The sequence below is a fragment of the Zootoca vivipara genome, chromosome 1, assembly GCF_965207765.1.
Source record: "Zootoca vivipara chromosome 1, rZooViv2.hap1.1, whole genome shotgun sequence".
Lineage (NCBI taxonomy): Eukaryota > Metazoa > Chordata > Lepidosauria > Squamata > Lacertidae > Zootoca > Zootoca vivipara.
In genome coordinates this window covers 29478514-29505935 of record NC_142582.1, presented here as the reverse complement: position 1 = coordinate 29505935, position 27422 = coordinate 29478514, and the positions used below count along the sequence as shown (strand labels likewise).

At 40.8% G+C, this 27422-nt stretch overlaps 2 protein-coding genes across 10 annotated transcripts in view; one reads left to right on the top strand and one right to left on the bottom strand.

The window, feature by feature from the left end:
• TANC1 (tetratricopeptide repeat, ankyrin repeat and coiled-coil containing 1) overlaps positions 1-27422 on the top strand; it is a 134554-nt gene that overhangs the window by 95360 nt on the left and 11772 nt on the right. For all 6 annotated transcript variants that reach the window (XM_060280045.2, XM_035132073.3, XM_035132091.3 and 3 more), the window contains 13 exons: positions 2919-3049; positions 4365-4554; positions 7240-7500; positions 11188-11313; positions 12830-13114; positions 14879-15027; positions 17120-17351; positions 18230-18396; positions 19579-20186; positions 22332-22440; positions 23023-23145; positions 23856-24092; positions 24750-24932. In XM_060280045.2, coding sequence (XP_060136028.2) covers positions 2919-3049; positions 4365-4554; positions 7240-7500; positions 11188-11313; positions 12830-13114; positions 14879-15027; positions 17120-17351; positions 18230-18396; positions 19579-20186; positions 22332-22440; positions 23023-23145; positions 23856-24092; positions 24750-24932 — 2801 coding nt within the window. The remainder of the gene's footprint in view (positions 1-2918; positions 3050-4364; positions 4555-7239; positions 7501-11187; positions 11314-12829; positions 13115-14878; positions 15028-17119; positions 17352-18229; positions 18397-19578; positions 20187-22331; positions 22441-23022; positions 23146-23855; positions 24093-24749; positions 24933-27422) is intronic.
• The window catches only part of WDSUB1 (WD repeat, sterile alpha motif and U-box domain containing 1), a 43329-nt gene continuing 37533 nt past the window's right edge, over positions 21627-27422 (bottom strand). For all 4 annotated transcript variants that reach the window (XM_035132113.3, XM_088651793.1, XM_088651799.1 and 1 more), the window contains one exon: positions 21627-24073. The gene's annotated coding sequence lies outside the window, so the exon portion shown is untranslated. The remainder of the gene's footprint in view (positions 24074-27422) is intronic.

The following is a 27422-nucleotide window of genomic DNA, read 5'->3' as shown; positions in this document are numbered from 1 at the left end:
GAAGAAATATCAACAACCTCAGATATGCAGATGACACAACCTTGATGGCAGAAAGTGAGGAGGAATTAAAGAACCTTTTAATGAGGGTGAAAGAGGAGAGCGCAAAATATGGTCTGAAGCTCAACATCAAAAAAACCAAGATCATGGCCACTGGTCCCATCACCTCCTGGCAAATAGAAGGGGAAGAAATGGAGGCAGTGAGAGATTTTACTTTCTTGGGCTCCTTGATCACTGCAGATGGTGACAGCAGTCACGAAATTAAAAGACGCCTGCTTCTTGGGAGAAAAGCAATGACAAACCTAGACAGCATCTTAAAAAGCAGAGACATCACCTTGCCGACAAAGGTCCGTATAGTTAAAGCTATGGTTTTCCCAGTAGTGATGTATGGAAGTGAGAGCTGGACCATAAAGAAGGCTGATCGCCGAAGAATTGATGCTTTTGAATTATGGTGCTGGAGGAGACTCTTGAGAGTCCCATGGACTGCTAGAAGATCAAACCTATCCATTCTTAAGGAAATCAGCCCTGAGTGCTCCCTGGAAGGACAGATCGTGAAGCTGAGGCTCCAATACTTTGGCCACCTCATGAGAAGAGAAGAATCCTTGGAAAATACCCTGATGTTGGGAAAGATTGAGGGCACTAGGAGAAGGGGACGACAGAGGACAAGATGGTTGGACAGTGTTCTCGAAGCTACGAACATGAGTTTGACCAAACTACGGGAGGCAGTGGAAGACAGGAGTGCCTGGCGTGCTATGGTCCATGGGGTCACGAAGAGTCGGACACGACTAAACGACTAAACAACAACAACAACAAGGATTAGATGCCGTGAAAACAAATCTCTAAACGGAAGACCTCATTGGAAGAGTAATACAGAGTTGTTTTCATCATTTTAAGGATATTGGAAAAAACACTTAAATCTTTTCTATCAAAGACACCGGCTGTTTGTTAGTTCAGCTCAAGATTAAGCAGATGTCTTGTTTGCTACAAGCTAGTGGAATTGTGTTTCGGTAATTCCTTCTGAGCCAGTTGTTGAAATGCATTTGCAGTTCAACTTGTCCTATTAAAGGGCACCTCTGTTCTTTGCTACAGGTTCTTAAAAACTGACGTTCCTATTATTATTATTATTATTATTATTATTATTATTATTATTATTATTATCTCTGAGTCTTTCTTGAGCTGCCTCCACCCACAAATAAGTGAAAGGGGAAAGGCACTACCGAAAGAACAATATTATTTATTTATTTATATTGGCTACCCTATAACAAAAAGTTCTCAGGTCAGCTTACAATTTAAAATAGTTATTGGATTTTCAATAACTATAAGAGTAACAACAAAAGTAGTATATGACACAACATAAAAGCAGAAAAGTTGGAAGATAATTGGGATGGTTGCACAGGTAGTCATAAGCAACAGTAAAATTTATACTGTACCACATTTGTATAGGAACTGATACATTTTCCTGACATTCCCCTGAGATTGTACTATTTCATAGCTTTCTGAAAATACCTGGGACATAAATCATCCAGAGAAAAGGATATTGAGGGACAAACTAGATGTAATATGGTAGATTTGTGAATGGATCCCAGGTGTTTCATTTTAAAACATATTAATAATATTTTTACCTGTTCTTCCCATGCTATTTATTCTACCTATATTATTCTGCTATTTGCATGTGGAATGTTTTTGTTTTTGCAGGTATTATTTAGGCACTTGTCATATTCATCCCCTATTCCACTGGTTCCCAATTAGCCAGACCCCCTGTTTTTCAAATCCAAGCCATGCACTCCCTACTTTTGAAAATGTTGATATCTCTTTAGTAGGTTTTGTTATGTGAATGGTGCCACTATACCAGGCATCCCCAAACTCGGCCCTCCAGCTGTTTTGGGATTACAACTCCCACCATCCATAGCTAACAGGACCCAGTGGTCAAGGATGAAGGGAATTGTAGTCCCCAAACAGCTGGAGGGCCGAGTTTGGAGGTGCCTCTACTATACCCTTCAACATGTCCCAGCTCAAAACCAGGATGAGTGTCTTCTGGGAGAGTCACCTGACCCATGCAAGAGTACGGTGCCCAAAACCACACACTTTTGGGTGCTGCAATATTGTTTGTTTGGGGGAGCTGTGCTCTTGTATGATGTTTGCAGAGTGTCCTGGACTGTTGGCAGAGTATGTGCCACAGGCCCCCTGGGTGGGTTCTGCAGACCCCCTGGGGTCCACAGACCTCCAACTGAGAACCACTGCCCTATTCAAATAGTATGTGTTACCGTACCTGCATGCTTTAGTTCAAGATCTCCAAGTGAACATAAGTTTCTCATGCACCAATTCCCATATCTTCGAAGCAGCCCTGCTCTAATTTTTAATTTAAAAGAAAATAACTGGAGAACCAGATTGCATTTCACATGCCACATCTCATTTGACCCTTTGATTTCAATGAGAAAGTTAAATGTGTGCTGACCCGTCTCCCTTGCAATCAGCGGGAACTAAAGGAGCTCCATGGTGGCAGGATTGTGTCATAGGTTTTAAAACTTTAGTATTCTATCCCCTGATACTCCATTTTGTTGTTTCTCTCTGTTGAAATCTATATTCTTATTGGCCCAAGAATGAATTCAGACCTGAATGAGCCTTGTTCTTCTAGAATCATAGTGTTGGAAGGGACCCTGAGGGTCTTCTAGTCCCCCACTGCAATGCAGGAATCTCGGCTAAAGCATCCATGACAGATGGCCATCCAACCTCTGCTTAAAAACCTCCAAGGATGGAGAGCCCGCAACCTCCCGAGGGAGACCATACCACTGCTGAACAGCTCTTACTGTCAGAAAGTTCTTCCTGATGTTTAGTCGGAATCTCCTTTCTTGTAACTTGTTGTTACTCTTGCAAAGCCAGTCACTGTACTCCTTCATACAGTATTTTCTTTTATTGCATAGAAACAAAGTCAGAGAAGGAATCAAGCTGTTCACCAGCGGCTCAGGAACTGATGACAAGACTGGGATTTTTACTGGGAGAAGGGATTCCAACGTCTGCCCATATCTCTGTGGAAGAAAAGCGTGAAGCTATGGTATGCTAGTGGAAACCGTTGTAAACAGCAATCTGTTAAAACTAGAGATGCCAACAAATATTGTGCTTTCAATATATTTAATAGCAAACATGCTAATAGACAATAAAAATCACTAACATAAATGTGTACACAGTGCACATTTGTAGGAAGCACTGAAAGAAAAACAGCTGTGACTTAATCTTCACTGTTCCAAGGAAATTCTTTACATTGGATGGGGTTGTGAGAAAATCATTGAATGGTTATTTTTCACCTGCTGCTTCAAGCAGTTGCGACCTGGAAGGATATTTAAAAACAACTTCTGGATATTTCTTTTCTCCTAAGGTAGGGGAACCTTGTCCTTCCAGATGTTGTTGAACTACAACTCCCAGCAGGGCCAGTAATCAAAGCTGATGGATGCTGTAGTCCAATAACATATGGAGTGCCACATGTTTCCCACTCCTGTCTTAGGCAATAAAGATCACCACAGTGAACTAAAGATGTGGCTTTTGGCTTGATCGATATACGGGGAAGAGCTGAAAATCTCCCTCTTGTGAAAATTCACAGCAGATCATTTTTCTACTTTTGGCCTTGGGAATCAGATTTGAGTTTTGTTACAACATTTTCTCTCGTTCTGTTGTCTAATGTAGTAGCCATGGCTCACTCGCTTGTACCCATCTGTTTTTGCGCATGTGCATTTTTAACTGAATGCCTTTTGTCCCATAGGCACTTCTGGCTTGCACTTTCCTTACTGCTTGGTTTATGAGGCATAGGAATTTGGGAAATAATCTGTACTGTATGTCTCTCGTGAGATGCTGGGAGGAGACAGTACATTCTGTTGTAGTACAGGAGGGCACCTATTCTAGGAGAATTCTAGCCACCTGTGACAAAAGATTTTAAACCAAATTTTGTCCGTGCCTTTCCTTTTCGAATTTGCAGAGAAGCATATTTGATCATTATCCCAAACAAGTCCTGGGTTTTGTGTTGCAGCCTCTCAACAAACAGTGTTTCAGGCATGAGACAGTGAACTTTACAGGTCCAAGTTAAAATACAAAGGGCCCATAATCTGCTATTGTCCTATTTATAGCTGTCAAGTTTTCCCTTTTCTCGCGAGGAAGCCTATTCAGCATAAGGGATTTTTCCTTTAAAACAGGGACAGCTATGATCCTATTGCTGCTGCTTCTTTCTTGAAAAGGGCCTCAATGAATCCTCTTTCGATGCAGCCTTGGAAAGTTGTGTTAACTTTAGGCTTGTTTGATTTCCTCCTTAGTATTAATTCTGCCATGGACCGATAACACTCTGTTCTGTGTATTCATCCTTCCTTTCCTTCATTTTGTAGTGCACCATAGCTAGCCAAGGAGTCAGTCCCTGCTCTACCCTGACGAGCAGCACCACATCGCCAAGCACTGACAGCCCCTGCTCAACTCTGAATAGCTGTGCTGGCAAAACAGCGGCCAACAAAAGTAGTCCCTGTGGGACCATTAGCAGCCCAAGCTCCACGTTGGAAAGCAAGGATAGTGGAATTATAGGTAAGCAGTTTAACTCCTAGCAATGTGCTGACTTACTGCTGTCTCTGTTGCATCTTGCTTCTCTGCATCAGGCTTACAGGGAGTTTGCTCCGAAACTCTCTTGTGTTAATTTCGGTTAGTACTTGGCTTCAATTCCAAAGTCTCCATGCTCCAGAAATTTTTTTAAGTGCTCTTTCACTTGAAATAATTTTGTCATTCTCAGTAGTTCTTTTGTGTCTTTCCTGTGGGCATTTAGTCACGGGCTGGGAGAGGGCTGGAACCCTGAGTTTCTTCACAACAATGTATGTTTGCTGGGGAAGTTCTGCTGGGGAAGAAAATAACAGTGCTAATGGAATGCAGTGATTAAGAGCTGGAGCAATTGATCAGAAAGCCCCCGGTCCACATTTCACTACAGTCATGAATTCGTTGGGTTGCTTCAGGCAGTACATTTATCTCTCATCCTTGAGTACAATACTGATCGACCATACGGGGTTGTTCTAAAGATTTACTGAAATAATGAATGTGAAGCATATAGAGAACTTTGCTAAGGACCAGGAAGTGTTTTTATTATGCTACCATTTTTTTGGGGGGGGAAGAGTGTTCCACCCCTTGTAAACAAAGATCCCTGCTTGGAAAGTTTTCAAGTTTTTGTATCATTGCAAACAGGTTCATGACACAGTGTTCTAGTGTGGGGAGAGAAGGCAAACTTGGTGTGGGGCTTGTGAGTGAGATAAAGAGCCACCGAGACCATTTGAGCTTCAGTCAACAGTAATGGATCCATGCTGTACTCCAGTTGGCAACACAGATATAGAGAAAATCTCAAATCAAATGCTGAGAGGTGCAAGGGTGGGGGGGGGAGGCCTTTACCTGTTACTGGAAGGACCACAGAGATGGTTCCAAACAACTTTCTCTGTGTAGGCTGAGGTGCTGTTACTAAAAAGGCCTCTTCTTAATAGCCACCCAACTCACTTCACTTGGTGGGGCATTTGGAATAGGGCCTCTGAAAAAGCTATTGAGGATCAGGTGAGGTATATGCAGGAAAGGGCAATATTTCAAATAACCTGGTTCCAAGCCATTAAGAGCTTTGAAGTTTAATATCCACATTTTAAATTGGGCCTGGAAATGGATCCACTGCAGTTAGGGTGAAGGGGGTATGCTAGTGATGGCAAACATCGGAAGTATTCGTGAAATGCTTTCGGTTCTGGACCAAGAAAGGCTGATAAGTTTCAACATAATTGCAGTTTAATGATGGCGTTATGTGGAGGTTTGAATGATTAATTCATAACTGGGAATGAAAACTAGCCCAGGAGAAATCAAGCCCCAAAGAGCTGGGTAAAATGAAGACTTGAGGACGCATGGAGGAAAACCTCTGGGAAACCCATTAGCTAGGATGATAACGGATCTGGAAATTGTGCGCCTTCTGTTCTCAAGGCTGTTGTGAAAATGTATAGAATTTTCTGTTGTGCAACATGCTCGTCTTAAAATAAAACACTCCCTCCCACGCGTTCCCCTGCAAATCCTGAAAGACAGCATTTAATTTGAAAGCTAGCTTGCACACATGCATTGCAAATTTGACTTCATCTGAAGGGGGGTGGGTGGGAATGGAATGGATATTAAAATGAACTTGTATCTTACTAAGTATCCTTAGCCCCCCAAGTTATTTATAGATCTAATCATGCTACATTCATTTGGAAGGATTTAAGTGTGGAGGGTGTCCTGTATTTCCTAAAGAATCCCTTAACGTGTGTGTGTGTGTGTGTGTGTGTGTGTGTGTGTGTGTGTGTGTACACATACTCAATGTGTGCATGCAAATATATGAAGATTATTAAATGCTCATTGAGTACATAGTTTGGCAAGTATTATCTTTTGTGTAACTGTTTTTGGCAGACTTTGGCAAACCGTGAAACTAGCTTGTTCTTCCATGCTACTTAAGTAGGCTTCCATTGTAATTTCCATCCCTGCTACGTTATTCTGGGCCAGTAGGTTTTTTGAGTGGAGAGCTGCCCTTCCCCTCCCTCTCCTTCCCCCGCACTTTCTGCTGGGTCAGGCTTTTATTCTTTTCTTTCTTTCTTTAAAAAAGTTTCATTGCCTTAGTTGAAATTGTCTCTGCCTCCGTTGACATAATGGGGGTGAGGGCAGATTTTCATCATTTGCGGTGAGCTAAGTAAGAGAGAAGTCTGGGCTAGTGGCCAAAATGAGGAAGGGGGAGGCAGACTGGTGACATGCTGTCTTTTCGCTATTAGAAACTGGAGTGGAAATCTTTCCTGGCCCTCCCACTCCCCTCGATGAGTAAATCAGGAGGGACTCTTAGTTCATAATGCATCAAAAGTCCCAAGTTTGCCCCCTGCCTTTAATCAACGTTAATCATTTGGCCATACAGAAGCACACTACAAGGCTTTCATCAAAATCCTTACAATGTTTTACGTTATTGTAAGTTGTCAGTGTTCTTAAAGCAAGGAGGTCATGCTCTGAGAGACATACCTAGTTGCAACTAAGAACATGAACAGTAGCTGTCCTACGATGCCCAATGAATGTTTTTGTCTTCCCGCTAAAACCAGCCCAGGAAACGCTAATTTAGTGTGCCTTGTAGGAGCTCATCACCTGATTGAGCGAAGTTTTAGTCGTAAGAACACTACAAACCAGTTTATTATATTAGCATTCTTCCCATTAGAATTTATAGCTTTCCTCTTTTTTTTAATTTTTAAGCGACAGTAACAAGTTCATCTGAAAACGACGACCGTAGTGGATCCAGTTTGGAGTGGAGCAAAGACGGCAGCCTCAGAACTGGTGCACATCAAGGGATTATTCATGAACGGAGAACAGATAATTGCTCGCCAGTTGCAGAAGAGGAGACGGTGGGGTCTTCAGAAAGTCTGCCAAAAGTGGAAGCATCTTCTGGAGATGGCCCTGTGACTTACACTCAAAGCTCTGGCTCATTAGTAATGCCTCGGCCCAATTCCGTTGCAGGTAAGGAGCAACCGAAGGGAGCAAGTGTTGTGTGTGCTCCAGCCCTTTTTTGAAATACATACATTTCCTTTAGTTCTTGCGTGGACCAGTTCCCATCAAATTATGTCTGATCTCCACGTAATGGAAATGCAAGCTAGAGAGCCAGCACTGGTTAAGGGGAGTGCATGAAATTTAACAGAAGTAATTTTTAGAAGCAGTTGAAGCACAAAGGTCTACGAAGCGATGTTGCTGTGCTGAGACAGTGTAGTGTTTTTTGTGCTCATTGCTTTTTTATGTAAAGAGCTATATAAGTCCATCAACTTGAAGGATTATAGCAGGAAGCACTCAGCCTCTATATTAAGCTTTTAAATGCATATATAATGATGCAGACATGGGGCAGTGTCCAACTAAATACTTGAGCCAGTACAATGGATTTTCACTCCTTGTATCCCACGCACATCTGACACCATCCCAAATCTGTTTCAGGGGGTCGGGTGCATGGGGGGATGGGGACGGGGGAGAACATTCCATTGAGCATGGAGAAATCCTTGTGCTGAGAGAACTTTCACCATAGCGCTACATTGAACATAACCCATGGGGATGGGGTAGGGGAGGTTGTGTCGCTACTGCTTGGATGAACACAATCCATTTGGGGCCCCATGATATTTGCACAACCATATTCCATAGACACTCATAGACACTTTCTAGAACTCTTTAGTCACAGACCAAGTTCTGCTGGCTATCCTATTGAGTAGAGAGATTTGTCCCTGTCTGCTAATACCTTGAGGAAAAAGACAACTACTTCTCCTGAGTGACTTCTCATTTTTCAGGTACTTCTCAGATACATTTCAGTGTATCTGAAGAAGTGTGCATGCACACGAAAGCTCATACCAAAATAAAAACTTAGTTGGTCTTTAAGGTGCTGCTGGAAGGAATTTTTTTATTTTGTTTCGACCGAGTGACTTCTGTTTTTCTTCAGTATATTTAGGGAGTTTTCTCTCCATTTCTGTTTTTGGATGGGATGGGAGGAATTCCTTGTGGAGGCTCAGCTGGTTGTTCTTTAAAAGTGTAATATACACTGAACAACCCTCTTTTTCCAGTGCCAATGAGATCTGGGTGGTTATTGAGACGGGTGAAACTTAGTCCTGTGATCATGGCATTCTCCTTCAGTGGCACCTCAGTGATCAAGGGAATTGCTATGTTAATATACTACACTTTGGAACTCCCTTCCTGTTGACACCAGACAGGCGCTTTCTGTACTGTTTTTGGTGCCTGTTAAAAACATTTTTGTTTAGGTCAGCCTATCCAGATATGAAATTTTTTTCTTGTATTTTAATCTGTTATCACTAATTTTAATTGTTGTTTGATTTTTTTTAAAAAAACAATCATTTTATTCTTTTTATAAACTGCTTTGAGGTTTGTCTGGTTTTTGTTACAATCAAGCAGTATACCATATAAATCTTCAGATCGTTGATCGAAATGACTGATTTGACTCAAAAGGGCAAATATCCCAATAAAAAGAATAATGTGTGTGTGTGTTTTGGGGGGGGGAATCTTCTCTAGATTTAGAAGGTCACTCGGTTCACTTAAATATTTGCTAATGGCTGAATGATGGAATTTGCCCTTGCCATAAGAACCCAGACTTTGTGTTAAGGTAGTCATACTAGAAAGTAGAGAGCCCCGTGTCCATACAATTGTGGAAGGTCTCTTCAGTTCATGAACTTTTGCTTCTGGTTTTATATCAGACACATTTTTAAGAAACAAAATTTAGATGCAGTAGCATGTTGCTTTCTTCTAGAAGAAGATGAACTTCCCTTTTAAATTTCATCAAGGGAGTGAAGCCATACTAACATACTTACATTGTAAACAAAATCCATCTGGGGGGGTCAGTTTTAGTGGAAATCTGCCAGGTATGTGGAGTGGTATGGTACATGGGAAAGGCCTCAATGGGAGAAAAAACCCATTTCAGTGCACATGTTCTCAAAACAAGCTAAAGTAATGTAGACAATTCCTTCAGTAGCACCTTAAAGACCAACTAAGTTTATATTTTGGTATGAGCTTTCGTGTGCATGCACACTTCTTTGTGCATGCACACGAAAGCTCATACCAAAATATAAACTTAGTTGGTCTTTAAGGTGCTACTGAAGGAATTTTTTTATTTTGCTTCGACTCAGACCAACACGGCTACCTACCTGTAATGTAGACAGTTCAGCAGCCCTATGGTATTTTCACACACACACACACACACACACACACACACACACACACACACCACGAGTTTCAGCCCCTATTTCCATGCATTTCGGTGGGTTATGTTGGGGAAATTTTACTGGTTGATTATGATAAATATCAGTAGGTTTCTTCCATGTGTCCGTTGCATAAGCTCACAGGGCTGAAGAGACAAGCCGCTTTTTGGTTTAAAATGCAGAGCATGCCTCTAAAAACACCAGCCAAACCCCTGACTATAGAACGGTTCTCTTCTACACATCAGTTTTGTATTAGGACTACTGTTTCTAACTTCAGCTCTTTTTCTGTTTGGCTTGTTAATGCATTCTGGAGATGACCGATTTATTTTTCAGTACATTTCACAGCCTCTTAAATGCTTTTATGGCTAGTCATGTATATATCTTTGCAAAAAGGGAGGCTGAGAATCCTGCCATTAATGGGTGATTGTTGATGTTCTGGATGCTGTGAAATACTGCACAAAGTGCCTGCTTGTCTCCTTCCAAGATTTGGACAGTGTCTGCTTGCGAGTTTTGGGTTGCCAATAACTCTGAATGAAATCATTGGGGCAGAAGATTCATGCTAGCTACCTTGCTGTGTTTTGACATGGAAATATTGAAGCTTTAATAAATAAATTGACTGCCAAACTGGTCATAAAAATTCATCGTGAGCCTTGTCCTCTCTTATCTACCACCCAACAATAAATCAGCAGTTTAAAATCCTTCTGAAAGTTGCCCTTATATAATATTATATATATAATATATATATATATATATATATATATATATATATATATATATATATATATACACACACACACACACACACACACACACACACACACACACACACACACCACAAAAGAGCGCAATTAATTGGAGGACTGGAACCTTGAGACAGGCAGTTTATGGTGAAAGGAGGATATTTCGAAAAATTGTGTTTCTTTTGAAATAGAAAATCACACACACTTTAGGGTTGTTTCTATGCACTGAGTTATTTTCCACTGTATAATGTTTTCATTCATATAAGAATTTCTAAGGAACACTGGAATATGTCCTGAAAAGTTGATATTTTCAGTGTTTAACAATGGGGGGAAATATTCACATGAAACATACAATCGTTAGCATTTTATGGCCATAGGGTGTAGTGATTAACACATCCAAAGGAGAGGGTAAAGTAAATTAATTTTTCACTAACTTGAAGCTTATGGCAGCTCAATGCTGTGTTTTTTAAAGTTATGTGGCTGCAGTAAGATCTAGTGTGGCATTGCAAAGGAAAAACTCTACTATGTTTGTACCACATTCTGTCTCCAGTGAGCTCAGCAGAGCATTTTAAGTTCACTACAGTTTGCTTTGTAGAGGTACACCTTCTGCTGTGCACCTCTGGATTGTTCCATGTTACTCAGCTATGACTGGCTAATGTTTTGAGACATGATATTGAACCTCCTGCAGCCCATCCATCTGACAAGGTTCGTTGTTGTTACAGCAACAAGCTCCACCAAGCTAGAAGACCTGAGCTATTTGGATGGTCAGAGGAATACACCATTGAGGACCTCAATTCGCTTACCATGGCACAATACTGCTGGAGGGAGAGTTCAGCAAGAAATAAAAGGTATCGATAAAGCACGAGACTCTTCATCTCAGGGTCATGGGCTTGAGCCGCACATTGAGCAAAAGATTCCTGCATTGGTCTAGATAAGCTTTGTGGTTCCCTTCCAACTCTACGATTCTATGAAATGAATAACTAATGTTGTGTTGACCTGCTCTGGAGATGGCATTATTCCCTAGTGGAAGATGCAAGTGTTTTGTTTGGTGCTTGCTTAGTGGAAATTAGAGGCTTGTCTGCCTTTATAGAACATTTTGCGGGTAGCGCTGTGGGTTAAACCACTGAGCCTAGGGCTTGCTCATCAGAAGGTCAGCGGTTCGAATCCCTGTGACGGGGCAAGCTCCCGTTGCTCGGTCTCCTGCCAACCTAGCAGTTCGAAAGCATGTCAAAGTGCAAGTAGATAAATAGGTACCGCTCCAGTGGGAAGGTAAATGGTGTTTCCGTGCGCTGCTCTGGTTTCGCCAGAAGCGGCTTAGTCATGCTGGCCACATGACCCAGAAGCTGTACGCCAGCTCCCTCGACCAGCGAGATGAGCGCCGCAACTCCAGAGTCTTCCGTAACTGGACCTAATGGTCAGGGGTCCCTTTACCTTTACCGCCTTTATAGAACATTTGGAAGAGTTCCTTAATTAGCAAATATACTTGACCAGCAGCAGTTCTCCAGAGATGTGGAGCCCATTGGTTCATTTAGCTCATTGTTTTCAACACAGATTGCCAGTGGCTTCCCAAGGTTGCAGATCAGGGACATACTCAATCCACACTACTTGGAGATGTGGATTGAATCTGGCACCTTCTGCATGCAGAACAGATGCCTTACTGGTGAGATACAGACTCTCTCCCAGGGCTCACAGAATCATTATGTCTGATCAGCCTTGATCAAAGTTTCTCCAGAGTACGGTGTGATGGCTTTGGGGACAGTTGGAGCCCCAGGACATTTGGGGTGGGGGGGGGGTGGGGAGACAACTCTTCCCCTTCACATTACCCAGAAAAATCCTACATATTTGGAAGCAGAGAATAAATATGGTAATTCCACTCAGAGCATTTAACGTTCTGCTCAAGTGGGACATGGTATAAGGTAGGTGCATTGCAATTGCCTTAACTTTCTTGCTTGCCTTTTGGTTTTTTAGAAGCAACAGTTCCCCAGGACTTTACTTTGGAAGCTGGCTGTGTCTTATAGGATGCCTCCACAGGCTTGCCTTTATTATCTCAGATTTTGAGGCTCTAAAAATATGTACTTATGCAGATTTTTCTTTTTAGTAGCCCACACTCTTGCTGTGTATGAATCTTGAATGGAAGCCATTTAAACTTTAGAAGCTGACTTTATGAAATCAGCTGTGCACTTCTGCTCTGATGTACTTAAGATTCAAGGCTTTGTTTGCAGTAAATTGATTCAAGGCTTTGTTTACAATAAATTGTTCAAAAACAGATTAGTTACATTTTCTAAAGTTTGAGTGCTTTTGCCTTAAATTGATCTTTCGTTGCTTAAAATATTGTCTTCTAACAAGTTCTTTTCCTTCTCTCAGCTCGTTTTGTCCCTTATAAGCCTCAAGACATTCTGCTTAAGCCACTATTGTTTGAAGTGCCAAGCATAACAACGGACTCTGTGTTTGTCGGAAGAGACTGGCTGTTTCAGGCAATAGAGGAAAAGTTGAAGAATAATAAAGACCAGGCAGAAACCAGGGGAGCTGTTGTTGTTGGAAATGTGGGATTTGGGAAGACTGCTATTATTTCAAAGCTTGTGGCACTTAGCTGTCATGGAAGTCGCATGAGGCAGATTGCTTCCACCAGCTCTAATTTTTCTCCCAAAAGTACGTTTAAAAACAATTTTTGTAGATTATTTTTGCTAATTCAGAAAAGTGTAAACACTGCTGTATTTGAATGCATATGTGCTACATGAACTGCCATCTTTGTGGGACAAATAAGTTGCATTAGCTATTCTTAACATTGGTACCACCTCTTCCCCACTCCCAAGTTGCTCTCTTGGTAGACTGTGGAAATGAGCTGCTTGGTAGCAGTTCCTACAAGGGGCCTATTGGAGGTGTAAAGGACAGGGCCTCCTCGGTGGTAGTGCTGCCAATGTTATGGAACAAATACCCTTCAGAAGATCCATCAGGCTCCTTTAGTTTTGGTGCTAAGGCATCTTTCAAGGTGTGTTAGATGTAGGGTTGAGAAGAGCACCATTTAACCCTCTATCTTGGGAAGGCTATTCTCTGCCCCCACCGTTGTTGTTAATTTTGCTGTCTTACATTGTTCTGTTTGCTGATTTGCATTTTATTTTACTCTGTTGTGCATATGGTTCCAATATGTTCACCACTTTGGGACAAAGCAGTCTATAAGTAAACTACTAATAATTGCAGAGAACCTCATGTTTCAACAGATACTCGGTGTGTGATTAAAAATCAGCTGCATTTAAAGTTTTGGGGTTTTTTTAAAAAATTGCTGCTGTTTATTTCTTTATTTGCTGCTGTTTTATTTGCTGCTTTGGTTTTTTTTTTAATTTGCTACAGGGGTAGCCAATATTGTGCCCTCCATATGCTGCTGGAGTACAACTCCCACCCCCCCCCCTGACCATTGGTCATGGTGGTGAGCGTGGACCTGGAGGACAATGTTGGCTACCCCTGCTGAATTCTCCATGTTTATATTGACTTCAGTGCTGGCAGTAAGTACAGTCATACTTCTAGTTACGTTCGCTGCGGGTTGTGTACATCACGGGTTATGAACTCGCCGAACCCAGAAGTGCCGGAACAGGTTACTTCCGGGTTCAGCAATTCGCGCATGCGGACGTGCCGAATGACGTCATGTGCAGAAGCGCCGAATCGCGTAGCGAGCATGCGCAGATTCGGTGCTTCAGGTTGTGTACTGCTCTGGATGCGAACGGGGCTCCAGAACAGATCCTGTTCGCATCCAGAGGTACCACTGTATGTCTTTAACTTACACAGCTTCTGTTTTTCGCTCACATACTCATACTCTGTTGCTTTGTTGCCCCATGGCTCCCCCCCCCAGTCCTATTTTATGTCTGAGTTCCATTTTATCGCACAGGTGATGTCTGTGTGCCCATTCTCAAAATTAATAGCATTACTGTACTGAAATTGGGAAGGAATGTGTGTTCGTGCCTTCCACCTCTACAATTCTATGGGTCTATGGTGCTTTCACCCCAGCCCAAACCCTTTGGTGATGCTGACCTACTCAAAACAAATATATCTGTCATTCCATGCTAGCGTTTTGTTACCATAGGCCCGTGAAATGAAATATAGCCTTGGGGTACATTTGGAAGGGCGTGTTTGTTACTACAAAGGAATTTTAAATGTTTTTTCTTCTGTTTTTGATTTGGGCATTTGCTGTTACAGCATCTCTAAATTAGCCTAGCAGATCTTCAAAGTGATGAGCATGTGCAGCCTAAATGAATGAAGTCATAACTGGTAACACATGCAGGCAGGCTGTGGGATTTCAAACAGTGCTTTAGCTTTCCCTGGAAGACTAAACATCACCAGCATTGCAGATACATAATTTATACCACAAAATGGATCACTGCTGGTTATAGCTCTGGTGTCTGCTGGTCTCTTTCCTCACAGGCAGCGACCCCTGTCAAGAGATTCCTCTCAGCCAGATACCCGCTTCTGTTGCCTCAGCGGGTACCAATACAAGCAAAACATTCAGCTGCCCCCCAGCTCAGGAACATCCGAACCAAGTGGCAGAATCTGTTCGACGTCTTGCGTCAAAGGTAACACCTTAATATTTAACAGCTCTTAATCATAATCCAAATCACACACATTCTACCTGTATATTGTCCCCCTTACAAGAATTCAGAATATTTAGAAGCACTGTGTAAGTGGCCAGGCTTCTGTGCCACTAATTTATTTTTCTCAGCTTTTAATAAATGGTACAATTCACTTCAGTGATCTACACACTGCCAGTGAGGAGGTACTCATTGCATAATCTGTGGTGATTTCTTTCTGTTTGCCACTTTTTATTCCCCCTTTTTTTATCCCGATTGCATAAGGGCAAAGATGCAGTTTTACTTGAATTTTGAGAGTATTTCCCGCCCTGTCCGACTTTGGCAGATGGCGACCTCTAATTCCAAAGGAAACGACTGCCCCCAGCAGCTAGTTTATTTAACGTACCTTCCTGCAGCGCATGTATCGAGGAGGGAGTGGGATCAAACATTTGATCTAGGCAGCTTACAGTGTTTTCGTCACTGATGTATCTAACGGTTATATAAGCTGGAATTATCAGCAAATTGCACTAGGGACATTCTAATGCATTTATTTTTGCAGGAAGGATTGTGAAAGAAGGAAAGCCTTGCCGAGTGTTGTAAATAGCAGAGGATTTGCTTTGGTATTGAAGTATTACTTGGTACAGTCTTTATGTAAGAACTGTCCTAATATTGTTGTCATCAAAGCAGTTATTATTTTTAGAACATGATAGAATAAAGATGTATTAAGTCAGCGCTAACCACTTTAAGATTATGCATCCTTACTGAATATTAAGCTGCACAGAGCTTGATGGTGCATACTTCTGCATATGCTCAGAGTTTGCCAAAATTAAGCCTGATGTCCCAATCGTCAGTGCACTTAACTTTTACAAGAGGAGGAACATGATAGCTATCTAATGCTTGGCTAGTGCATTATAAAATAAAATACAGATCTGTAACTTGTCAACATTCCAGATCTAGAACTCATTGTTGGATTATACCATATAGCCAGACAGTCTGGGAATCTGCTAAAAAGAAAGAAAGAAAGAAAAAGGAGCAAGGTGGAACAAATTCTGGTTTGGGGTTTTTTTTTTAATTAAAGAAATATATTTTTAGAAGAGTAAGCAGCACTGTTGTAGCATCCTGCATTTAACAAATGGAGTTGAACTTTCCGGTTTCATTGCCATGTTAGCAGGAATCCTTTCCGTTGAGGCCAGTATAGTGTCACACTGGTCTGCCTTGGAACTGCTGGGTCTTCTAAGGTCTTTAGCATTGTGTTTGTCAAAGGACAATCACCAGTTTTGGCCATATGTAGCAGTCTTTGCATATGGCAGAGTGATATGGTTATTGATGAGGGAGGGATATATTTATGTGAATTACAGGATTTTTACAGCTCTGTTTACCTATTTCCAGAATTCGTTGTTTGGTGCTGGGAGATATATTTGGGAAGGTATAATATACCTTGTAAGGATAGTGAGGTTCTCTGTAAACTATGGTTTGCATAACAGAAGCTACAAAGGGAACATACTCTCCTTTCGCTTCTCTCTCTCTTTCTCTAGTAGTGAATTTCTCCAATTCTTCCCTTCTCCATTTTAAAGTTTTCATCACATCTCACCCGTGTCAGCCATGACTGACACAACCGCATCTTAGCATCTCCTGAGTTTTGTGCTCTAGTACAGCCTTCCAGATGTTGTTGGACTCCCAGCTTCCATCAGCCCAGTTCGGCATGGTCATTGGTCCGGAATGATCGGAATTGCAGTCTGTCAACATTTTTTTTTTAAAAAAAAATTCGTTTATATATCCTGCTTATATGAGCTCAAGGTGGCTTATATAGTTTCCCTCCTTCCCATCTTATCCTCACAACAACCCTGTGAGGTAGGTTAGGCTGAGAGTGAGTGACTGGTCCAAGGTCACCCAGTGATCTTCATGGAGGAGTAGGAATTCGAACCCTGGTCTCCTGGGTTCTAGTCAACTCTATACACTAATCACTATGCCACACAGGTGTTACCCATACCTGCTCTAAATCTACAAAGATTCAATAGATCCCATTATTTTTATTCTTGTAACTGGAAGCATCTACTACAAATACTAAACATTTCTTTTTTTCTTCTTTTTGAAAAAGGTGGTTGCCTATCACTACTGTCAAGCTGACAACACTTATACATGCCTTGTCCCAGAATTTGTGCATAGTATTGCTGCTCTTCTTTGCCGGTCTCATCAGTTAACAGCATACAGAGAACTTTTGATAAGGGAACCACATCTACAAAGTATGCTTAGCCTTAGGTCCTGCGTTCAAGATCCAGTAGCAGCGTTCAGAAGAGGAGTGCTGGAACCACTTGCAAATCTTAGGAAAGGTAGGCCAAAAATAAAATTTCTCTACAGTGACTTCAATTACAAGACAAGGTTTGTGTTTTAGATGTGCCTAGCAGTAGTTAGCTTGCAGACCAGTGTGTGTTCTGCTGTTTTGCTTTAAATAAGGTATCAAAGCCATCCAAGAAAATAAAATATTGCAAACTAGTGTTAATCCAACTGTATTTTATATGTGTGATGAAAAGCACACTTAGAAAAAGCTAAGACATTCCTTAAATAATGAACTGCTCCATTTTAAAAATAAAAAATAAAAACTATTAGGTTATAATCGTACACATTTACTGATATGCTTACAAGTCATCTGTAGTGTGTTCTATAATATGATATATTAATTATTCATGAAGCAATGTGAATCCATTTGCAAAATGGAACTTTTAATGGAAGCTGTGATGGCAAATGTTTTTTCTCAGTAACAACATAAACAGCTCTACACAAGCTGTGGCATTAGCAGTGTAGCATCTATTTAGAAATAATGAACTGCAGTTGCTATCCATGCATTTCAGAATACTTATTAGGTGAAACTAGACATTTGGTAGCAATCATGGGTCTGGAAACCTGGACTTAAATCTTCCGACTGCAATTTTTTTTTTACACAGTCAGATTGTTCACCACTTTCCTGCTTTTGTTGCTAGTCATCATTATTATCCTTATTTTTCTTAGGATAATACAGGGATCATTATTAATATCATTATTAGCAAGATTGCATTTATTAGTCGTCTTTTCACAAAAAGTTATCCAAAGCAAATTACAAAGTGAAAGATTATGTTTATTCTATTCCTGTAAACCACTTTATAAATTCAAAGTGGGGTTGTGTGTGTATGTAATGTATACTTTATTAGTATTTCTTCGTCTTGTCTTTCAGAACATAAAATTCCAGAAGAGGAATATATCATTTTGATAGATGGCTTAAATGAGGCTGAATTTCATAAACCTGATTATGGGGACACGGTTTCTTCATTCATCACAAATATTATTTCTAAATTTCCTCCCTGGCTAAAACTGATAGTGACTGTAAGAACAAACTTTCAGGTAATGTTTTGAAAATGTATAGCTGAAAATGTTGTTCTGAAATAATGCTGCATTGAGGAGAATGAGTATCAAGGAGTTGTTTATGCTTTAATTTTAATTGGAAAGAATAGTCTGGCGAATGTGCTGTGGCTTAGACAGGTGCAGGGGTACCAACTTGAATAAAACATTTTTGTTGCCGGGGGGGGGGGGGGCAACAGACTTATTTACTTGTGTGAATTACTTGTCCTGCCCCTCTCTTTTTTAATGTGCGGGTGGCCTGACACTTGACCAACATTTTAGGAAACGTTTTGCCGTGTCTGAACGAATTCAGTAATGACCAGAAAGTCCTTCTAAGTGAAAGTCTATTACTTCAGAGCACAGGTAGCTGTATGGTTGAATGTTGCAAGTTACAAATATTATCTGCACATAGAAAACCAGATGTCAGGGAGGAAAGCTCTAGGCTAGCTTTTCCCCTCCTGATGTACTAATTTTGTATGTAGAGGGGATTTGTTCTACGCGTGCGCGCGAGCACACACACACACACACACAGGAACCCCGGTTTATAATCTGAAATAAAACTCTCCAGAAGTAGGTTTACTACCTTTATCTAGACCAAATAGTTACTTTGCTCATATATATATATATATATATATATATATATATATATATATATATGCAAAGTAACTATATATATAGGTAAAGGGGCCCCTGACCATCAGGTCCAGTCGTGTCCGACTCTGGGGTTGCGGCGCTCATCTCGCTCTATAGGCCGAGGGAGCCGGCGTTTGTCCGCAGACAGCTTCCGGGTCATGTGGCCAGCATGACAAAGCTGCTTCTGGCGAATCAGAGCAGTGCATGGAAACGCCGTTTACCTTCCCGCCGGAGCGGTCCCTATTTATCTACTTGCACTTTGGTGTGCTTTCGAACTGCTAGGTGGGCAGGAGCTGGGACCGAGCAACGGGAGCTCACCCCGTTCGAACCGCCGACCTTCTGATCGGCAAGCCCTAGGCTCAGTGGTTTAACCCACAGCGCCACCTGGGTCCCTCCATATATATATATATATATGACAAGGTTTCATTCATCCTGCTCTTAGCCCAGCTTGATCCACCTTTAATGTGATGTTCCTGCAAACTCAGATTTCATCTGTACACCTATGGCATTTGTACTGTAAAGTGCTTGTCTCTCTCTCCTTTTATGATACAGGAAATAATCAGCTCATATCCTTTCTTCACGATCTCCCTGGATGATTTCCCTGAAAATAAAGAAATACAGGCTGATTTGAATGCGTACATTCAGTACAGGATCGGTGCCAGCCAGGATATTGTAAACAATATATCTCTGAATGGAAAAGCTGATACAGCTATAATTGGGAAAGTGAGCAACCATCTGATCATGAGGAGCATGGGATCCTATCTCTACTTGAAATTGACCCTGGATCTCTTTCAGAAGGGTCACCTCGTGATCAAAAGTGCAAGCTACAAGGTAGTTCCAGTCTCTCTCTCTGAGCTCTATTTGCTTCAGTGCAACATGAAGTTCATGACGAACTCATCGTTTGAAAGGGCCCTGCCAGTGCTGAATGTGGCTCTGGCATCACTTCACCCAATGACAGATGACCAGATTTTCCAGGCCATCAATGCTGGCCAGATATATGGTGAACAGGACTGGGAAGAGTTCCATCAGAGGATGGAGTCCCTTTCAGGCTTTTTGATAAAAAGGCGAGACAAAACGCGAATGTTCTGCCATCCATCCTTCAGGGAGTGGCTGGTCTGGAGAGCAGAGGGTGAAAACACGGACTTCTTGTGTGAACCAAGGTAAATGGAAGCTGTATATATTATATTGTGGGTGCTAATAATTGCTGATGGTTTTTGTTTCTTTTGTTGTGCTACAAGTGGAAGATGGTATTGATACCGGGCATGTCATTGCTAAGGGAAAAATGCTGTTAGAGCCAAGGTTTTTCATTTTGTTTATCACTGAAGCATAAGTTGTACAGTAAAATCAGAAATGAGACTCCATATCTAAAAAGCGGAATTTACTACTTTCAGTAACATTTGGGCTAAGCATTTCATTACTTTGGTAGGAGAGTACACTATGGAGGAATGTGACTTTTTATTTATCTGCTATGAAGCTTCTTTATAATTCTGCAGGCGCAACCTTATGAATTAACTATCCAGCCCTGGAAACTCTTTACATTCTTATTCCTCCCTATTTGACAACAAATCCTTCTCAGGCTTATAGAGATTATGGGCACTGTTAGAGACATGATAACGTGGTAGGTGGAACCCATAGGGAATCTATTATGTTCTTAAATTTCAGATTGTTTGTTCAACAGTAACTTGTGTCTTTTATCCTGCCCCACTAATCATTTGTGAATCCTATAAGTAGAAATGGGAGTGGCCCTGTAATGGGATTATTGCAGTTTACACTGACATTCGTATAATTTAAAAAGAGATTCAGCATCTGAGGCTTATGGAATCGTGCAGTTTGACATTCTAAAATTAGAACCAGTTCAAAATTTAATCAAGGGAGAGGAATACGTTGGCTGCTGGAAACGTGCTTTCATCTGCTGTAGCTATTGTGCTAGGCCAAGATGTCAACTGCATGCAGGAGCTGGTTAAAACCAGTGGAGTATGGGAAGAATGAGATCCAGTTTTTTTGGGGGGGGCACTAATGGAAAATCAGTCAGCTAGAGAATAATTTGACTGATTTGATGCACTCTGGGTCTTTGGACTTTTGTAGTCTGACTGACACAACACACTTGACTTGAGCAACTTTCAAAACACAGGCTGGTTTCAAGAGCAGTTGGTAACATGGCTTGGGGAGGAGGTTATTGGTCAATGGAAAACCATGAAAGTTTTGTTGAGTGCATGAAAGCACTTAATAGGCTTTTTATGTGGTTGTTCTTCATTGAGTGCCCTCAAACTTAGTTGTTCATTTCGTATTGTTTTTACACGTCATCAGTTGTTTTTTGTATTGTTTTAAAAATTATTTTAGATGTTTTCATTCTATACCTGCAAACCACCAAGATACATGCACATCCATTAATTTACTGAGTTGGATTCAATATCACACACACTTTTAGCAAAAAATAAAAATGGCTTTATTAAAAATATGCAAGCAATTGTGTATTTTATGGATTTGTAAATTGCTTTGAGCCTATTTTATTTTTTTTGTAAAAAGTTATAAATAATAAAAAGCTCGCTGTAATGTTGCGTTAAGAATATCCCTGTTGAAAGAATCAAATATACATAATAGTTGCGCTGAGTAGATTTATTTTGGCTACCTACAATTATATCACGTAATTTTTAGTATTAATAATTTCTCCAGTGCTCTTTAGTGTACAAAGTATTATAACGTGCACTGTTTTTAATTTACACTTTAAAGAATGCATAAAAACATAGTACTTTAAAAAGCATTAGAAGCTGACCTTTTTCCCTGTTACCGTGATAACATAATTCTTTTATATTTGTTTGTGATGGTGATGTGTTCATTATTGACTTAAAAAGAAATGGGAAGACTGCTTTACGGAAAAAGAAGGGTCTGAACACATTGTTTGCCCACTGTTTCAGAACACGGAAATGTCACTGTGGTTTTGCAAAATCTTGCACTCTTACCATATAAATCACCACCCGTACTCCATTATAGTGAAAACCAGATACGCTGTGTCTGTGACCTTGGTTGACCTTACCAGACGCTAGTTTACATTTCTCATGACTTGGTTTGATTTAAACAGAATAGGAACAGAACAAACTTTTCCACAAAAAGGACTGGTAATGTCTGAGAATGAGATAATGCAAGTATCTTCTGTCTTCCTTAGGTTCAACAGATTTTGATATTTAGATTTTGGGGCAGGAGAATGAAATCTGTCACGTTAGGTATTCAGAGGACAAACAGGTGACATAACATTGATTAGTACAGTTTAAAATCCTCTCTCCCTGTCTTTCTGCTTCTTTGATTAGGAATGGGCATGCGCTCCTGGCATTCATGTTCTCAAGGCAGGAAGGAAAGCTTAACCGTCAGCAAACAATGGAGCTTGGGCATCACATTCTGAAAGCACATATATTCAAGGTAAAGCCTATATTTTATTTTGCCTTCTGATATGTGTTCAGTTTGTTTCTTTTTGTTATATCTTTGTGCCATAATATCATTATGTCCTCTTGTTTCTCTCCCCATCCAGAAGCTTTAGAAAATGGCAAGTTAAACTTTGCTTTAGAAAACGTTCACAATGTGCATAAATGTTATTTTCAACGTTCACAATGTGCATAAATGTTATTTTCACAGCAGTTACTAATATTGTTTTAAAGCTTTTTAAGTAACCCAGACCTAATCTCTTGTCACATGATACTGTATTTAGAGTTTAATACCTAGCCACTCTCAAAATATTCATTGCCCAGTAGGTAGAACTATGTATGGAGGAAGGCTGCACACTTTTCTTGTATTTTCGAGCTGCTGCAGGAAGTTTGTAAGGGACATTTCAAATATTGGGCAGATGTAAATACACAGCTAAAGTATTTCTATGCAAGCAAAGGTCTGAGGATTTTCATTTTTCAAAGAAAAAGGCTATCACAATTTTCAGTGTGCAAATAGTAATATTATTTTGAAAATCTGTTTGCTTCCTCTTTTTTCATCTCTATTTGTTGTATCTTCCAGGGGCTCAGCAAAAAGACTGGAATTTCTTCCAGCCACCTTCAAGCCTTGTGGATTGGCTATAGCACTGATGGTTTGTCAGCAGCTCTTGCATCCTTGAGAAATCTTTATACACCCAATGTAAAGGTAAGAAAACTTAAGTATAAGTTATACTTCACTTTTTCACTGTGGTAGTTCTAAACTTAAGAGAAAGCAGTTCCACACTGTTACAGGCTGAGGGCAAGTGGGCAACAGCATGTCAGTTCCAGAACAAGGAAGAAAGGAAAAGCAGGAGACTTGACTGTGGCAAGAATCTGTTCAAACTAGGAAATGCTCACTCTCTTTGAATCTCCTGTTTCTTTCTCTGCTTTTGAAAACTTGTCCAATCAAGATTGGCCAAAAGCGCTTTTTAGCCATTGAGTGTAAGGACTGAAAAACTAGCCACTAGCCAATAACCTTTATAAAGCTCATGTAGATTCATGGTGCTGTTAAACTGACCAAAGTTAAAGTCCCCAAACTTTCAACAGTCTCTGCCACTGTCTCTAAGAAAATCCCAAAACATTTGTTAAGAGTGATTTAAAGAGGACTGTTGGTATCAGCAAGGGAAGATGCAAATGATTAGTTTTTAAGTCTCTCTTTAATGTGTGAATAGCCACGTGTATTCTCTGTAGAGAGTATTCCTATTTTAGAATTGAGCAAATAGGTTTTTCTATGTAAATTAAGAAACAATCTGTAACCTCATCAACTGCAACCTGACATCCATACAATCTTATTACATTATGGAGATGCAAATTGTTCCTGTTTCAGTCTCTAAACAAGAAGTCAAATTATATTTCCTTTCTTTTAAATCCCTCTAGGTGAGTCGTCTGCTGATTTTGGGTGGTGCAAATGTAAACTACAGGACAGAAGTTCTCAACAATGCTCCAATATTGTGTGTTCAATCTCATCTTGATCATGAAGAAGTGGTCCTCCTTCTGCTTGAATTTGGTGCCGCCATTGATGGTGCGTCTGAGAATGGGATGACCCCACTTTGCTGTGCAGCAGCTGCAGGCCACATGCATATAGTTTCACTGCTCTGCAAGAAAGGAGCAAAGGTAAGCTTGACCACAGACTCAGTATGGAGCTATAGAGCTATACAGAGGGAGCCAAATAAAGGCTATCTCCTTTCTCTGTGAGGATGCAGCTCAGACACTGAAGCATGCCCTGGATCAGTTAAACATGAAAATTCCTTGTGCCCTGTGCTTTAATACTCTGGAACACATAACTAAAATACCTTACCTAGGTTTAGTAAAAACAAACAAACCAGAATCTGCTTTGATTTTAGGTAATACATAGTTATGCAGAATCACAGTAAATACCACCAAATTATATTCAGTGGGACCTTGACTTACGAGCTATTCGACATCCAACGTTTTCAAGTTACGAGCGGAAAAAGTGGCCGCGCGCTTACGATTTTTCCGACATCCGAACGGAAACCCGTTTGTGGCTAGATGTGGTTTCCTCGACTTACGAATTTTTCCGTTTCCAATGCATTCCTATAGGAAACTGTGTTTCCTATGGGAAACCCAGCTTACAAAGTTTTCGACCTACGAGTGTGCATTCGGAACGGATTAAATTCATAAGTCGAGGTCCCACTGTATAGTAATCTGCCAATTTGGTACTTTGTAAAAAGCTTTGGTGTAACAGCTTGTGCAATGAGCCTGCTTATCATGAATGATATTCTTTTTCTCTCCCTGCGCTTCCCCTTTTAGATCAATCACTTGGATAAAAAGGGACAGTGTGCTTTGGTTCATAGTGCCCTAAGGGGCCATTCTGATATTCTTGAATATCTGCTGAACATGGATTGGAGCACTTCCCAGCAGCAGAATTCACTGACAAAGCGACAGGCACTTCAGCAGGCTCTGACAGCATCTTCAAGCATGGGACATTGTCAGGTAGCTTGCTCCACCTCTCTTCTTGAAAGTGTTTAGAATAATTCAATGGTTTCTACACTGCTATTCTCCAATTGATATTAAAAAGGTCTACATTTTAAATGATGGCCTTTTAAACTGTGTGGTGGAGGTGATACTGCTTTTATTTGTTATTATACTGTGTATTTTTGTTTTTTTTATATTGTAAACCGCCCTGTGATCTTCGGATGAAGGGCAGTATAGAATTTTAATTAATAAAAAACAAAGTCTGTCAGGCTACTACAAGCCCATTCAACATGAGGCAAGTATATGAATAAAGATCAAATTTCACTGCCATCAGGCAGTACTTTTCAAACAAATGAGACATCATGTATTTTTCCCAAAGAGCTGGGAATAGCTGTATCATGCCACTCAGGAAAATGTCACTTTTATTGGGAAATCAGACAAAATAGCTACCCCCTTACACTATCATACACAAATTATGTGGCACTTGCCATATACTTTCCAACAGTGCTTTTTTTTTTTAGCTGGGGAGCTCCAGAGTTCAGTACCAACACCTCACAGGTGGGTGCCATTGCGGTCTGGCACTCACACTGCCCACTTATAGCCTTCACATACATCTGAGAAGCCCAAAATGAACATTCCAAGTCAAAACAGAAGCTGGTCAGTGTGTGCGAGTCTACACTTTTCTCCAATCTATGACTCCACTTAGCTCCTGGCCGCTCCTAGGCATGATACAGGGTGGGGCCAGTTTGTAATTCCTTATTGGTTCCGGAAGTCTGTACTTAACCTGAAGTGAACTTTCCCATTGAAAGTAATGGAAAGTGGATTAATCCGTTCCAGACGGTCCATGGAGTACTTAAACTGAAGCGTGCTTAACCTGAAGCGAACTTTCCCATTAAAAGTAATGGAAAGTGGATTAATCCGTTCCAGACGGTCCATGGAGTACTTAGACTGAAGCGTACTTAACCCGAGGTATGAGTGTAATTGGTTCCAGAAGTCCGTACTTAACCTGAAGCGTACTTAACCTGAAGCGAACTTTCCCATTGAAAGTAATGGAAAGTGGATTAATCCGTTCCAGACGAGTCCACGGAGTACTTAAACTGAAAATACTCAAACCGAGGCGTGCTTAAACCAAGGTATGACTGTAGTGGCAATGGACTTTAAGCTTTCCAATCAGGCCTCTACCGTTGCATGCGCACGTTTGAGTGAGTGCCCTTCTGAGCTGCCCATGCCATCCGCCTGAATCTTAAGAGAACGAGGGAGGCGGGGGCACATTTATTTGACCTGCACCAGAACTAGTGGCGACCCCCAAAAGCAGTTGGGGAGACAGCTTGCTGTAGTTTTTAGCACCTCTGCAGGCAGTGATTGTGGCTGTTGTCAACCCGGCATCTATTCAGGGCTGCACCAAGTCACCCAGTTACTTAACTGTAACAATTTCATCGTGAGTTCCGGCACCCCTTTTTTCTTGAAAAAAAACTCCGCTTCCCAATCTCTCTTTCCTTTGTTGCTACTAAAAAGATTACAGTGGTACCTCGGGTTAAGAACTTAATTCGTTCTGGAAGTCCGTTCTTAACCTGAGGTACCACTTTAGCTAATGGGGCCCACCGCCGTACGATTTCTGTTCTCATCCTGAAGCCAAGTTCTTAACCCGAGGTACTATTCTGGGTTAGTGGAGTCTGTAACCCGAAGCATCTGTAACATGAAGCATGGTTACAGACTTGTAAGGGGTTAGGAGTTGAATGGTCCCAACTTGCTTGGTGGTGTTTTTTGCTCCATATACTTGAGACAAGATGATACTGTAAGCTTTAGCATACTCTGTACTTGTGCCAAGTGCAGCTCTGTTTAAGATGAAAAATGCTAGTAGGATTTCTGTCTCCACAATGTGGCTATAAAGGATTACATGGCCATAATAGAATACAAGAAGATGGTTTATTCCTTGAAACCACATTTGTACTATTTTCCATCTGCCTCACAAGACTGCAGCAGCTCTCTTAATGTATTTATTGTTTATGCAATTAATCTTGGCATGCAAACATTAGCCTCCATTATGTTTTACTGCCATTTTTGAAGCGGTTGGGGGGGGGAGTTAAATTCTGCACTGTATACTAGTATGAAGGCAGATTGGGATTCCTGTATAAATGGAATATTCCCCCCCACCTTTTTTTTACAATTCAACATTTTAAACATTGCCTCTGTTTTTCTTCATAGAAATGGAGTATGGAAGAAGTATGCACTCATGTTCCTCAGCTTCAATTGAAACATTAGAACTGTTTCTTTAACTACTCCCAGTAAACATTTCTGAGAAGATTCATATGAATTGCCTTGCTTTGTTTGCTTGTACTTTCCTTGATTTACCCAACCACATAATATAAATAATTTTATATTTTTGGGGGACGACGACATGAAACTGACAGAAACACATTCTTACTCATTTTATCTCTTGAGTGAAACAGAAAATTAATTTGTATCCAAAATAGTCTCATAGTATTGATGCATTCAGAAGACAAGCAT